Raw genomic sequence first — 15,695 nt, forward strand, 5'->3', positions numbered from 1 at the left:
GGTTGTGTATATTTATTATAGTTTTAATAATTGTGTTTAAAAAAATAGCATAGTGTATATGTGTATATATAATTTTATTGTAAAATTTGTGTGCATTTTATATAAAGGTTTTTTGTAAATGCACTTATCAGAATTGCGCAATTATTAAAAAAAAATAAAGCAGAATGTGACTTCAGTGTTCTTTTCTGTGTTATACATTCTTAGCGGAATTTCAAAGCTGTGAGGTTGGAATAAATTGTGTATTCTAATTAATTTTTCTATATATATTTCTATCTATCTGGATTTACATCTATAACAAAAATAAACTGTTATATTTTTGAAACCATTCTGTACCAATGGGCTCTTATTAGCTGCCGGTTATTAAAACTTTTCTTTTTTTTTGAATCTCAAACCCAACCTTTTCTCCACTCATCACAGCCTTGTAAACAATAATAATAATAAGGAATAAAATATTTTAAAAATATGATTGGCGGAGAGCGGCTGGTACGTCATTTCCTGTTTAGATAGACGAATGGTTGTGCAGGAAGTAGTTTTAACACGATTTGGTTACGAGCTCTGATGTACGTATGTGTTCAGTTTGAGTAGTCATTTTAGTTCGGGTTGCTTTGTGTGCAGATATAATACGACCCGAGGAGGTAAACAGACACCACCGGAGCTTATTGTGCTGGAGCGGGCGTCTGGCGCCATGTACCGAGGTTCAAGGCCGCACCGAGGTTCATATCCTCCTGCATCGTCTCGGGGTTTTTCTCCTCGCGCACCACCTCCTGCGGGCTCGTTCTCCAGCGCCCCGTACCGTAATGAGCACGCGCGAGAAAGCACCGGCTACCAACATGGCTACCGTCGGCACCCGGAGCATCCAAGGAGGCGCTATTCATCACCGGGAAGAGTGTCGGAAGACTTCAGAGGCGATGGGCCTCCCCCTAGAGACTACGGCCATGTAGGCTGACTACATTATTGCACTCTACTCGGTCAATAGGATGCATTTATGTAGAGATTCAGACTGTATACTAGGGAATAAATTAGTCACGTCATTGACATACTGTAGTTCTGTGCAGCTTAGTATGTGTCGATGTAGGACGTGAGTATGTAGTATCCTAGTATGTAGGACTTGAGGTTACAACAGGATCTCGTTTGTTACTGGTCCTCCTGTTTACACATCATTTGGTAAAACAAAGAAAGAAAGAAAAAGACATTAACTTGCATTGTTATTTTCCTGCAGAGATTTACCCCTTCACCCCCACATGGTGGTCTGCCTACTGACCACAGTCTTGTTATAACTGTGGGTAACGAGTTGACTGGTTTATCCCAGAGCACAGGAGCAGAGATTCAATACGCCAGGTAAAGTCTATTTTTTTATATAGCAAATAAGCTAGAATTTCTCACCTGGATCGATTTTAGATGAGGAAAATGACTATATAGACTTATAGTTTGTCGCTTTACTCTGATTGGTTATTGGACATTTCCCACTCGCCAGCCTGTTGTACTCATCACATAGCTTTTATAAATTTGGGGGTTGGAAGCTAACACACACTTACTGTATAACCGTAAACAACTGAACGAACGGATGAATTGTTTATTTTTTTGTTTTTGTTTGTTTTTATTTGATCCCCCCACAGAGATTATTCTCCACAACGGTCAAGCTATGAGGGTCACAGTGAACATGGTTCAAGAAGGCACAGTCAGAGCCATTGTAGGAGCAGGGGCTGGAGCCGCTCTCCAGACAGGATTCGCAGCAGGAGTCGACCTCGCAGCAGGAGCCGTAGTCGTGCAGGGAGCCGTAGTCGTGCGGTGAGCCGCAGCCGGGCGCTGAGTCGAGGACGTAGCAGGCCACGTAGCAGGAGTAGGAGTAGGTCACGGAGCAGGGGAAGGAGTAGAGCACGGAGCAGGGCACGGAGCAAGAGCAGACCATGCAGCAGAAGCCACAGCAGGAGCAGGGGAAGGAGCAGGGGCCGGAGCTGGAGCAGGGGAAGGAGCAGGGGCAGGAGCAAGGGTAGGAGCCGGAGCTGCAGTGGTAGCAGCAGCAGTAGCTGTAGCAACAACAGCAGAGACATTAAGAGAAATAAGGAAGACTTTAGAGAGCTAGAGAGGGCCCGTCGACGTAAAGAACTGGAGGACATGCTATCGATGCCTACTAAATCCATCTTGAAAAAGAGAGTTGACTCCTCTGAAACAGATTCTCCAATGATAACACAGGTAAAGAATGATTTTCTGATTTTGTCCTGGTCTAGATTATGTATTAGATACATTAAGCACATTGTTTCATTTACCAGAGCTAGGAGTCTGTTTTAGATCATTTTTTGTTGAAGATCTAATTCTCTCGTTATCTAATGGTTTTAGAGTACAGACTCTCCACAAGGGAATTCGGGCAGTGGTCTTTCAAAGAATGCAGAACAGATATTATGTGCAGTGACTAAAAACATGGACCCCGACTTGCTGGCATCAGTGTTGGCTCAAAATTCTAATGTCAGTGCACTTGAAGAGCTCATAAGCAAACTACAGCCAACTAAAGAGAGTGGGCATGGGTTCCCTCTCCCTCATGAAAACAGCAGCCAGGAGCATACAGACTTTACTCAGCTACTAAGTGTGATGGCAGAGGCAGTAACCCAAGCACCAGACAAAAAGAAAAGCTTTACAGATATTGAAGATGAAGAGAAGTTCCTGTATGGGGATGAAGAAGAGGAAGTCAAATTACCAGCAAAAGATATGTCTAAATCTGGACAGTGTAGTTTATTGGATGTCTATGAGAAAACTGGACCTGATGTGCTGTATCATGAACCAAAGCCTTCAGTTGTACATGATCTACATCGGAAAGATTATGGGCATTCTTTTAGTCACGGGCATCCTGAAAAAGACGAAAGTCAAATAACTAAACAAAGCAAGTATCGGGATAAATGCTATTCTTCAGCCACAGCCGGGCAGCATCTTGATAGTGACCCTCACAGTAGCCCACCAGCAACCGGGACTCATGATGCTCAAGTTAGGGCAGAAGTGGAGGAATATGAGAAAATACAAGATCTCCTTAAAACTATTGGCCTTGACCTGGGGGTAGCTGAGATCAGCAAGATGGCTGCCAGGACGCAAGAGCGCCTCCAAGGTAAGAATCCTGGTAAGAAGTCGACTGTCAAAAGACAGCAGTCTGATCACAGGCGCAGGAGCTACAGCAGAAGTTCCAGTAGTAACAGCCAGAGTAGGAGTAGAAGCAAGGGAAGCAGCTGCAGCAGGAGAAGCAGTCGGAGCAGCAGCTATGAGCGCACCTCAAGTCGTGACAGAAAGAAATCCATTCCATCACGATCAAACAGCCAGAGTCAGAGGGAGGTTCGCCCTGGCACTAAAGCAGAAGAGAACCCGTGGCATAATACAGGTCCCCCTCCTCCTGAAGTTGTGAAACCTGAAACAAATAATTTCCCAGCTCACCCTGCCCATCAGATGCCTCCCTATCCGCAGCCACACACACGTGCAGTTATGCCTCCCAACTACCCTCCACCTGGCTATGATCCTTATGGGAACTACATGCCATATATGCCCCAAGGCTGGCCCATGTACCCACCTCCTAGTTTGACAATGCCTCCTCAAAATCCCATGAATGACTACAGTTCCCCTGCCGTAGACCGGCGCTTCTTGAAAGTAATCAATACGGTCTCAAATGAAACACAAGAGATGGATAAAAAAGGTGAACATCTTTGTTTATTTCATTATCACTACTTACATTTTAGCCTGCATTTTGAATACATAATTGAAGGTTGTGTTTCTTCCCATAGGCCCAAAGGTAGACCCGCTACAGAGCATGACAATTGCCTGCAGTGGAAACCAGAGGAGAGTAATTGAAGAAAAGAATAATGCCAAACAAAAGCAAAAGGTAACTATAGTCATCATCTGTGAAAGTTTTCCAGACACACAGAAAAATGTTATGGCATCAATTCTGATGCAAGACTTCTTTAGGCTGCAGATATATTTATTTTGCAATTGAAAAAGCAGTCAATTTTAAAAGGGACAGATGTTTGAAGGCATCCTTTGAGCAAGAAAGGTGGTATGGTTTCATATTTATGATGTTTCAGTTATGAGGTTTCTTTTTGTCTTTCGACTCCATTCTCAGTCTTACAAGCTGATCATTATGTTGAGGTGGTCAGAGCTGATTATGCCAACATTTATACTGTGAATGAGGAAGCATCCTGGTGTGTCACTGACAGCATCTTAAGAGTACCCAGCCACCAGTGTTACAGGATGGCATCAGCCAAATGCCCTAAATATAAACGGTGGTTTTAGATAATGAACAATTATTAGCATGATTCCAAAAAAAAATATTTTACCATATAAAAAAAACTATAAAGATTTTGTTTGTTCTATTCGCTAAGTTGTAGAATAGTTTTTAAAGCCATAGATTGCCATCCAACCTGAAAAAATATATATTTTTCCCCTTTTATGCCTGAGAGGTTTTGCATACATTGGGCACATTGGTGTCTTCACTCATATTCACACTTTTCACACAATTTGACATGAACTTTGCTAATAATATATTACATTAATAACAGCTTTCAACAGAATATCACCTGAAATGGTGTTTTGGCACATGTAAGCTTCTCCCCAGTCTCTCGATAATAGTAACATTGTGAAAGCTGACCCTGGCTGAGATGAACAAGGCCCATCACTTCTGAGTAGATTCTCTACTAGTATTTCTTTTGGAGATAATGGCGCTCACTGTGGTTTGCAATTCCAGAGCCCCAGAAATGACAACCAACCAGTAATCGGGCCTGGGGCTGTCTGTTCTACTGTATTTGAAACCAGTTCATTTTACTTATTGATTGGATCATTTTGTCTTGTTTCTATAGACAAAGTAAATTGTTAACAGCGCTATTCAAATCAAGTGTGTTGGGACAGTAACTGCCTGCCACTTGTTGAAATCCCTTCACGTGCATATGCACACAACATGTGTACACATGGTGATATATGTAACTTACCATTAAATCTGCAGTAATAGCAGCTGTCACTTAGTCAGTCCTATTCTGTGCTCTCTAGTGGTAAAGAGTTCTCTAGCAGGACATAAAGGTCTGTTTTAGTATTATTATTATTATTTTTGCCATTGTCTCTTGTCATTTGAGGTCTATGTTGTTTGTCAATTATCATCAAAAGTGCTCTAAATGAGTTCTTAAAGCTATTAAATGCACTTAGGGTATTGCCTATTACTCAGTGCAAGGCTTAAATACTACTGTATCATGGCTAGGTTACTGAAGAGCTTGAAAAGCTGAAGAAGGACAGAGAATCCCGAATGAAGAAAAAAGATAGTCTATTGAAAGAGTTGGAGAAACTGCGAAAGCAGCAAGGTATTCCCCTGCATATTCTAATAAACATTAATATGATATGGTTATTGGGATTCTTTAATGATGCTTGTGCATTAATTGTCATTTTACTGTTTTGTACCATAGGGGAGCTCCTAAGGAAAAAGCGAAGAGAGAAAGATGGTCACAAGGATCCCATCCTTATGGAGCTTGGTCGTCTTCAAGAGGATGTGATGGCCCAGATATCCAGTCTGCGCACTGAACACGAAGCAGCAGAGAAGAAGTATGAAGAACTAGTGAAAGTGGCAACAATCCTGGGGCTGGACCACAAAAACCTTCAGAGCTCTGTGGAACATGAGCACGGACCTTCACGTAGCAAGTCCAAAAGTCCAGAGAAATCTAAATCTGCCTCCATCACGTCAGACACGCAGGTAGATTTACTTTTGCTCCTAGTGGGTAAGGTCAGAAAGGAAGGAAACTGGTAAAACCCCTCCTCTCTATATGATGGTTTATTTAAGTCAGGTTTATCTTGTCACTTCTGCAAAGGGCCAGTCTGGATCTAGGTGTTCATTCCATTCAAGCAGCCGCCACAGCCGAAAGAATGAAAGCCTACACACACACACACACACACGCCCCTTCTGGGTAAGATTGGACACCTCTGATTTAACCACGTTGTTGTTGTTTTTTTTTATTCATAAGTGCTAGTGAAAGTCAGTAACGAATATTTTATTTTTCTTCTTTTGGTTTCTGAAACTGCTATTTTTACTGAGAAGCTACATACAGAAATCTAATAGTCTGGACCCAAAATCTGCTCGTCTCCAATGTCTGAGATAATGATTTCTCCAACACTGTTTTAAGTCGGGATCACACTCTGATTTTTTTAGAATCCTTTGCTATTGTTGCTTGTCTGACTGTACGAACATGATGCCCATATCACACTGTAGGATTGCAGTCAATCCTCATGTCAGACTGTACAGCAGTCAAGACTTGTTTGGGGTTTTACGTCATCGATCAATGACTCATTCTCTCGCTAAAATGGCAGGTGGCAGAAAACGAAAACAATCTCTCTATGCCGCATCCTTTTTAGTCTTGACATGTTATAGCATCGACGACACGTCATACAAGCACTTCTTTTCTCCCCATAACTCAGTCAGTATCTTTTCCTGTTGTACCTGACTTTTTGACATCTTTTCTGAGGTGGTTTTAAGTTGTCACGCTAAGTGGTTCGCCATCCGGTTTGACGCTCCAATTGGTTCTTGGTTTGACGCTTGTCGTAGGAGATGCCACACTTCACACACAGATGTGTGTGAAGTGTGGCATCAGTGTGACCCCGGCTATAGTTATAGTGCACAATAGAATAATTCTTCAGTTGAGCCTGTTTTTGAATTCATGTTATTTTGAGTTGAGAGAATTTTACATTTTAAATTCAGTTCTTGTTTCTTGCAGCTTTACAATAAGAATCCTCCAACAGAATTCAGAAATACCAAAGCATGGTTTAAACATTTCAGCGTGCAAGACAATGTTCTGCATTATTACAATCTTGGGGTATTTATAGACTAAAACAGTTGTGCTCTTAAAAAGGAAATGACTAAGAATAGTTCAACATGCTCTTGAAAATGTCAGAATGCAATTTTCTCACCATGCATTCATTGTTTAAATCAAACTTTAGTCAGTAAAACAGAGTAAAATTTATTATTATTATTTTCTTTCAAATTTTTGATTTCTTATCAAATCTGATTTCAGCCCATCCCTCCTTTTTTTTCTTAAATCCTTTATAAGGGAGTTGTTTTCTGCTCTTTCGTCTCCAAGAGCATTGGCGCTTTTCTTTATATAGCTGTAAATATATCGATCATTTCTATATGTAATGCTGATTGACTTACTGCTGATACCTACATGGCTACATGGAGTAAAGATGTACTTCTGTCTTAATGAGGATGAACAATAGTGGTTGAAGATCTTTCTCTGTGCTGCTTATCCCCATTGTGTTTATTGAGATAGAGGTGTGCGTGAGGCGGTTTTTCCTTCCCCTTTTTATCCCCCATTTTTAATCCTACCTCCGCCCGCTACTGAAGAGACTGGCCAATCTGCTCTTATTACTGTTTGCACACTAATATACCTACAATAGTTATAGGGTGTTTGTTACTGAAAATATGAAGGAACATCTCATTTAACCAGCAGGGTCTCAGACAAGGGAGTATTTTATTTTATTTATTTTTTGTGGGTTTTTGTTTGTTTGTGTTTTTGTGTCCAGTATGCTTGTTAACCCGAATGCACACCTCTACTTTCACCAGAAATTAGCCTTGCCTGTACATTTCAGGGATGATATCTTAGGAATCAGGCAAACCTTTAAATGTTTAATTGAACTTAGAGATGTTAAGAGAGCTTCTGCATTTCTTGAAGTAAACCAGACCATTTCCTGACCCGTGCCATGATTATCGCAGCACACTCCACTGCACAATGCTGTTTTCCACACATGCATACTCATGATCCGTGCCTTGCAAGTGTGGAAACAATGACAGCAGGGGCTGGCTTGCTGTGGTAAACTAATTGTCAGTAATATTGAATACAAGACTATCAGGTTCTTTTGGAGAATTTATGGAGGAATTCTGCTGCATTTATCTATATACAGAGCAGTGAACAAATAGACTTAATAAGGATGAACGCCCAAAATGTAGATTTTCAAATTTTCAATTAATTCTATTTGTATAGCACCTTTAACGACTCCCATTCAGTATCAGTACAAGCAAATAAAAGACTGACTAGTGAGCTTCCTTAAAAATAAAACTGGGATATTTATAGAAATTATTCAAGTTTGAAAAAGAAAAATGATTTATAATAACTCTTTTATTTAGTCACAAATGGCAGTGACCTTTTGATGAAAACGGTCACTCGTCGCTTCCAGATCTCTACAACATTGAATGCTCTAATGGAGCTGTGCTTTATCAGCATCTTTGTTTTTCCACATACTAAAATAATCCTGTCAGGGAATTCCTACGCTAGTTTAGAGGTTTGCTCTTTGTCTGTGACCTGGAGTAGTGATCTACTTACAGAGTTAGTTGAAACTAGAGCAGTGGTTCCTCTCACCCGGAGCACAGATGGCCTAAAATACAAAGGTAAGATTACTTTGCCAAACTTCATTAATAGGGAATCAAGGTCTATTTATTTATTTTTCAAAATCTGTTGCTGCTTTATCCCTTCCATTTGGGTTTCTGGGCATCTTACTAACATGTCATTTGTCCTTCCTAAACTAGGCTACCAAGTCATCAGCGCCGGAATCCGGCACAAGATCGGATTCATTAGCTGAGATATTTGAGTACTACGATGCAGGAAACCACTGGTGCAAAAACTGCAACATTACTAGTGGTTCCATGTTTGATTTTTTTACACACTTGCACAGCAAAATGCACAGAAAGGTAAATGAAAAAAATTACATGCTATATTCTTATAGGGATACTTTATGCCTTTATTCATATTTAATCATACGCAGTCCTTTGTTGTCACTTTGCTGCGCCTGTTGTTTTATTAAATAATAAGTCATCTATTTTTTTTTTCTTTTGTTTAAAGACTTTGGATCCCTATATCAGACCTTGGGCTTCAAATTCTGAGCATGAGAAGAACAACCCTACAGGCGAACTTATTTCTAAACCAGCAAAAGGTAGAAGTTTACTCTGTTATCCACAGCCTAAAGTGAAAATAGTTAGGTGTAATTACAGTGCTCTAAATGTGAGGGTGGGATTAGTGACTTTTTATGTGTCACTTGTCACCTTGCTGTGTTTCTCTCTCATAGGTTCTGAATTTGTGTTGCCTGTGCGAGGATTTTTCTGCCAGTTGTGTAAAGCTTTTTTTGGAGATCCTATTTGTGCAGAGGCCCATGTTACATGCCATGTGCACAATGAGAAGTACAAGGTAATTAACTCTAAGTAATTAATTTAATATACAAATACATGTGTGTGTGTATGTGTATATGTATAATTATTCTTTTTTAATTCATTTTTTAATTTTTTTTATTTTTATTGGTTTTTTTTATTTCAGAGTTTAGCTTTAAATCTTTTTAACATTTTAATTTGGCAGCAATAAAGACAATAGACAAGACAAGACTAGACTGCTCTAGAGGAGATCAGTACAATCGAGTAAAAATCTTAAAACCATTGTTATTAGTTTGTAGATGATATTATGTGGTAGCTCAGTGGGAAAGTGACGTGACATACGGCTAAGTACGGTGACCCATACTCGTACTCCTTCGTTCTCTGTATTTGACCCATCCAAAGTGCACACACAGCAATGAACACACACCGTGAACACACACCCGGAGCAGTGGGCAGCCATTTATGCAGTTGGAGGCAGTTGGGGTTCGGTGCCTTGCTCAAGGGCACCTCAGTTGTGGCCGGCCCAAGACTCGAACCCACAACCTTAGGATTACGAGTCAGACTCTATAACCATTAGGCCAGGACTTGCTAGGTGTTGGACTAGTGATCAGTAGGTCATGAGATTGAATCCCAGGTCCACTAAGCTGCCACTTACTGCTAAGTTGTATTAATTTAAATAAAATCTAAGGATAAGGCTGTCTGCTAAATGCCAGAAATGTAAATAATATACTCTGCACAAGAAGCGTGGTTGTATTATAGTGCTTTATTTAATCCAACACAAAGCTTATTGCATTAATTCATCCTTTAGTAATTTTGAAAATGTCAAACTATTATTCATTATGAATGATAACTAACCACCTCCTAATCACTTGTGTAAATGAAACAAAGTAAATGAGTTCATTTTAAAGGTCATGAATAAACTCAAGTCTGGACAAATGCATTTTCTCACTGTAATGGTTTGGCTTGTTCCTTAGGCCCATACAGAAGGCGGAGTACATTTAAAGCATCTAATTGGTTTCAACCACAAATTGTATGCCAAAGTTTGGATCAAATATATCTGAATATGTTGGGTTTACACAACTACAATTCTTACTCTGTCAAATGTTTATTAAAGTGTCTTTGTTTGTCTGGGATTTGGTGGAAGGTTGATTGCCTTATTTTTCTCTTATTTCCACAATAGAAACAAATGTACGAGAACCCACTGTATGAACAGCGGAGGAACCTCGATCGCCAAGCTGGCATGGAGAGTGAAAAAAAGCAAACTGATCACAAACGAAAGCATGAAGATGATGACTCTGAGGATGAGAAGAAAAACTCCAAGTCCAGCAAAGATCAAGTGAAAAAGCCCAAATGCAAGAATGAAGATGAGACTACACCCAAACACATCAAGGAAGAGGAACGAAAAGTAAAATACATCAAAGAGGAAGAGCATAAACCTAAATGTAAGAAAGAGGAGGTTGAGAGGACCAAATGTAGAAAAGAAGAGGAGGAAATGGCTAGGTATACAAAAGAGGAAGGGGAGCGAAACAAGTTTAGAAAGGAAGAGGAAGAGCGGTACAGACAAAGGAAAGGGGACGAGGAGAGATACAGGTCTGAAGAAGACAAATACCGATACAGGGAAGAAAATCAGTACAAGTACAGAGACGATAATGAGAAATATCGTTACAGGAATGAGGATGAGAGATCTAGGTATCGGAAAGGGGATGACAAGAAATACAAACATGGACATGAAACTGAGGAAGACAGGAGACAAAAATACAGGGAGGAAGAGGCTTTAAAAATAGCAAAATCAAAATGGGAGGAAGAGGAGGAAGAGGAGAGGCAAAGATATGGAAAAAAGGAGGATAAAAAGCAACACCAAAAAGGAGGCCACAGAGATGAAAAAGAGAAGTCCTCTTTTAAAGATGCCAAGATCGACCCTGAGAAGCCTAGTGAGGCTCCCAAGGTTTTTTGTGGGCCGAGCCCAGCCATGTTGGCGAAACTTCGCAAAAAGAATGAGGAGGCCACTACACGTGCTGTCTTTGGAAAATTCACTTGGAAAAAGCCTGAAAAGTCTGCACTGGAGAAGGAAGCTGAGAAAATTGCAGCACAATTTATAAAGGAAGATGAGGAGAGTGCTGTAACTAAAGGAGCAAGTAAAGACTCTGATGATCAGGATCCCTTTTCCAAGTCTGTAGCTGCTGCTAAGAGTATTGCTATCAAACTGCTGGGTAAAACATCTGTCACCCCTTCCCAAGAGTGGGTAGCCTATAATCAGGTCAAAATTCGGCCTAATTTACCCACCCCTTCTAATATTCAGAGGAAGTCTAATGTTGGGCAAAACAAACCTATTTCTGCTGACACACCCTCCATAGCTGAACCAGCCATGGATGAAAGCAGCAAATCTGAAACTGTGATAAAACAACAAGCAGAGAAAGAAGACTTTCTGCCAGCTGAACTAAGCTCTAAGGCATTTGGTGGTGAGGAAGTGAAATTGGAAATTGCAGCTCAGAACTCATCCAGCATTACATCTGCATCTGTCTCCATACCAACTACTTTAACTGTCACAACTCCGTTAGCCACAGTGAAGGAGGTTAAGACCGTCGAGGTAAAAGCTCCTAATGAACGCATGATTACTCTCGAGTCTGATGTAGCTGCTCCCGGAGTACCAGAGGAGGAACACAAACTGACGGTCATGGTCCGTCCTCCTCCTCAACTTCAGACTTTCGGTGGTTACGCTTCCAAAACAGTCAAGCCAAATACAAGTCTAGCAGCAGCAAAAGCAAAAGACTTATTTGACATTTTCTATGGCAGCAGCACTATGGCAAGCAGAGTTTCTAGTACTGGCAGTAAAGTTGGCTGTAAAAAAGGCTCAAAATCTGATTCTGGAAGTTTGATAACCACTCTAAATAAAAAATCAACAAAGGAGCAGGATCCAAACAGTAAACACTTAGATGACGTCTCCAACTTGAAGTGTGAGGAGCCATCGGCAAACAGAGGAGCACGGGCTGAACAACCACCTTTTGATCTCGAAGTAGATCCACTTGTAGACTCAAAAGCAGAAGAGCACTGTGGAAGATTGGAAATGGCAACAGTTGATTGCAAGAACGAAGTCGATTCTCTAGACTGTTTAGCCAATTCAGAAATCATGGAGAACATTGAGATGATGGAATCAAACGATAACCAAAATCCTCTGGACACCGAAGAGGCGATGACACTTTCATTCTCTCCACCACCAGGTTCTTTTACAGAGCAGCTGAACTTGGACACATTTGAGTTCAGTTTTGACTCTTTATAAAGAACCTCCATCCAGTAGGTTTAGGATGTGCATGAAACCTACAAATCATTTCAGTAACATTGATCTGAAAACTTTTTCTTTATAATATACATTTTTGAGATGTTTCATGTATCTTCTTAAACTCTTTGGCAGGTAATGCCAGTGAAATGATGGACTGACAAGCACTCATTCTGAAGGAAAGGAGATTCCACTGAAAGAATGAGCACTTTCTCACCAAGTAATGAATTATTAGCATATGTAAAATGTTGCACAGTTTTTGTTCAAGTACAGGGTTTTGAACTCCCTGCTTTTTTTCTCGCTTTGTTCGCAGCTGAAACGGTTCCTTAAAAAAAAAAAAACAAAAAAAAAAACAAAGGTAATGTAGACCGTCATTTTATATCATCTGTTTGAGAGTGAAATAAGTTCACGTCTAAACCCATCAATCCTTCCACTTAAGTAAATCAAAGATATTTTAATACAGGAGCCAGAGTGATCCAGGGTCAGAAGAGAAAAAGAATTGGTGTGGAGCTCGAGCTACAACGACAAAAAAAGTCTTGAAATGCATTTGTGCTTTTGAGTCCGGCATAAGCAGCTTTCTCTTTACAGCTCTTCTAGGAATTGACACAAATCTGCGATTATGATTCTATGCCTTGTTAAGTTGAAATTCTGTACACTGTTTCTATATTACTGTTGGTTGTGTTGTAGTTTCTGGTGTATAAGGTCTAGTTCAAATAAATTTCAATGACCTCCTTTTTGTGTATTAATCATATCTAGATATCACCAGTATCTGGAGGATTTGTATCTGCTTTTTGATATGTTGTAATTAAGTATCATTTCAGTGGAAGTATATGTTGCCATATATAGTGTTTTTCTATCCACTACTTCAAATCTTTTTTTTTTTTTTTTTTTTTTTAAATTATTTATTTATTTATTTTCCCGTTTTCTGTTTGCTCTTTATAGTGTGTATCCATACAGCTTATATTCTGTTATTTATTTTAACAATCTTGGTCATTTGGATTTTGTAACGTAAAATTCAACACTATTTTAAACATGTAACTTTAAAGACTGTAACATGCAAACACATGAGTACTTGTACAAGACAAACTCCCTCATTCTTTACAATAATTTCATGATTCATAGATTTTTTTCGAAATAATTTCTAGTTTTGATTTCCTAACCGCAAATTTTTCAGTCATTTTGCAATACAGCATTGAAATGCATTTGGTGTTACAGCAATCAAATCCATTACATCAAACAACAAGAATACAGGATGGTGAAAAAGGTGAGTGAGTGAACGGGTAAGTAAATGAGAACGAGAGAGAAATAGTGTGAGCAGGCATTTTAGATTAGATTCACATGTCTTGTGTGAATATAGAATACGTTTTCCATGTGGGGTCTGTTTTTATTTATTTATATTATTTATTCAGTCATTCACTTTAGAGTATGATTTGACCTTAAAGCTTGAAGTGTTTATTCTGAATGGGGGGGGGATTAAACAAACAAAAAATGTCAGTATTAAAATTAATGGCGATTTAATTATTTGGAACCTATTAAAACAAGAATGTTGCTGTTTTTATAGAGGAATTCTAGTAATTTACATTAACTTCCTCTTGTTTTTGTTAGAAAATAGGAGCAGAAAACAAGTGCCTACATTAAGCCACCAGAGGGCGCTATTGATGTGATGTGAAACAAAATAAACCAAATGAAAGCATATCGGAACCTTTTCCACTCACTGAAAATACAAGGTATACAGATTAAGTGAAAGTCAGTGTTGCATTGTTTTCCCACTGTTGCTTGCAGAAAGATTCTGGATTCATCTAATTGTAAGGGACTTTCTTGTACACTGCCCACCTCAGGTCACCATACAGGTGGTCTGGGCTCTGGCTAGAGAATATAAAAACCTGGATCATCTTTTGGTTAAGGCATTTCTTTGTTGATTTTAAAGTACATGATTTGGAAATTACTTTATAGCCCGCTCCTGATTAATGCCTATCAACAGCTGAGAAACCCTGCATGCATTCAGCAGTCCGATGAAGCCAAGAAATATGAAGGAAATCAGCTGGTATTTATTTTTGGTTTAATCTACACAATTATATTGGTAATAGCTGTATTATAAGACTTTTGGACATGAGATTTAATATGATGGTGGATAATTAGAAACAACATTATTTTTATTTATTTCAGATTTTTCTCTAAAATTTTGTAATTGCTTTATTTATTATTTTTATACATAGTAATTTAGCATTGTGGGTGGACGGAAATTCTTGATCTATCATTGGTTTTATTTTTACAGACACACACAATTCAAAATATTTTGTGAGGTCCTGATCCCCCTTCATGTCAATAAAAATCTGAAATTAAACCAATTATCAGACCAAGTTGTACAAAAATACTTTGTGTTTTCATTTGTTTTGTATATATATACACTATTTGGCCAAAGGTTTGTGGACACCATACCATCACACATGCTTTTTGAGTGTTCCATTTCAGATTCTGACTGCTGTTTTAATAACCACCACATTTTTAAGGTTTTAGGTTACGTTTTGGAGTGAGACTGCGGTGTTCTACATTAGTGAGATCATTATTATGCTTAAACAGGTTTGATCCTCACTTTTCAAGTGCAAGAAAATCTAAATTCTACAGCAATTTATATAAAATTAAATAAAAACACTACAGACTCCGCTGTGCCTAGACAGTGCTGCGTAACATAGGTTTTTTAATTTACATGGGTCAGATTGTAATCTGTACAGACAAGTACAATGTGGTGCTTATAGTTTAATAACTGATCATTAGTTTGGGTGATTACTGTGTATATGTGAATCTTGTTTTTGTGTACGTCGCTACTAGATACTCGAATTTCCTCCGGCATTAATAACATATCTATCTATCCATCCATCTATTGAAAGACATCCTATATAACTGAATTTCTGACTTTGTGGTAAAGCAGTGGTATCCAATCTTATCCGGAAAGGGCCGGTGTGGGTGCAGGTTTTCATTCCAACCAAGCCACATGAGTCTACTAAAAGCCAAGAACAACTGATTAAACAGGTGGAATCAGGTGTGGCTTCTGCTTGGTTGGAATGAAAACCTGCACCCACACCAGCCCTTTGTGGATAAGATTGGACACCACTGTGGTAAAGGGTGTGTGTGTTAGGTGTCCATAAACGTTTGGCCCTATAATAGTCAACATCATAAGTATCCAGATCTCTTGGCCTCATGTATCTATAAGAGGCAATCCAATGAGATTTTGGACCTTCAATGCTTAAAAACCTAAACCAAAGTGAGCAAAATCTGCTTCAG

The 15,695-nt window shown here is 39.2% G+C and overlaps 1 protein-coding gene across 5 annotated transcripts; it reads left to right on the plus strand.

Moving 5' to 3' along the window:
* Window positions 1-495: 495 nt before the first annotated feature.
* Window positions 496-13,145, plus strand: znf318 (zinc finger protein 318). Of its 5 annotated transcripts, none has more exons than XR_007140397.1 (13): window positions 496-937; window positions 1,220-1,338; window positions 1,617-2,193; window positions 2,338-3,670; window positions 3,759-3,856; window positions 5,219-5,318; window positions 5,421-5,704; window positions 8,525-8,686; window positions 8,838-8,928; window positions 9,061-9,179; window positions 10,320-12,633; window positions 12,727-12,771; window positions 12,877-13,145. XR_007140397.1 is itself a non-coding variant. In XM_027150195.2 (12 exons), exons 1-11 carry the CDS (start codon window positions 686-688, stop codon window positions 12,414-12,416), a joined length of 5,232 nt encoding a protein of 1,743 aa, XP_027005996.2. In that variant the 5' UTR covers window positions 496-685; the 3' UTR covers window positions 12,417-12,430; window positions 12,549-13,145. The 5 variants fall into 5 exon arrangements, 2 of the variants coding, with proteins under 2 accessions (XP_027005996.2, XP_047668407.1); XR_007140399.1 differs by having other exon boundaries at window positions 10,320-12,430; window positions 12,549-12,633; window positions 12,727-13,145; XR_007140398.1 differs by having other exon boundaries at window positions 10,320-12,771.
* Window positions 13,146-15,695: the final 2,550 nt, after the last annotated feature.

The sequence above is a fragment of the Tachysurus fulvidraco genome, chromosome 4 (genome assembly GCF_022655615.1).
Source record: "Tachysurus fulvidraco isolate hzauxx_2018 chromosome 4, HZAU_PFXX_2.0, whole genome shotgun sequence".
In the NCBI taxonomy this organism is placed as follows: Eukaryota; Metazoa; Chordata; class Actinopteri; order Siluriformes; family Bagridae; genus Tachysurus; species Tachysurus fulvidraco.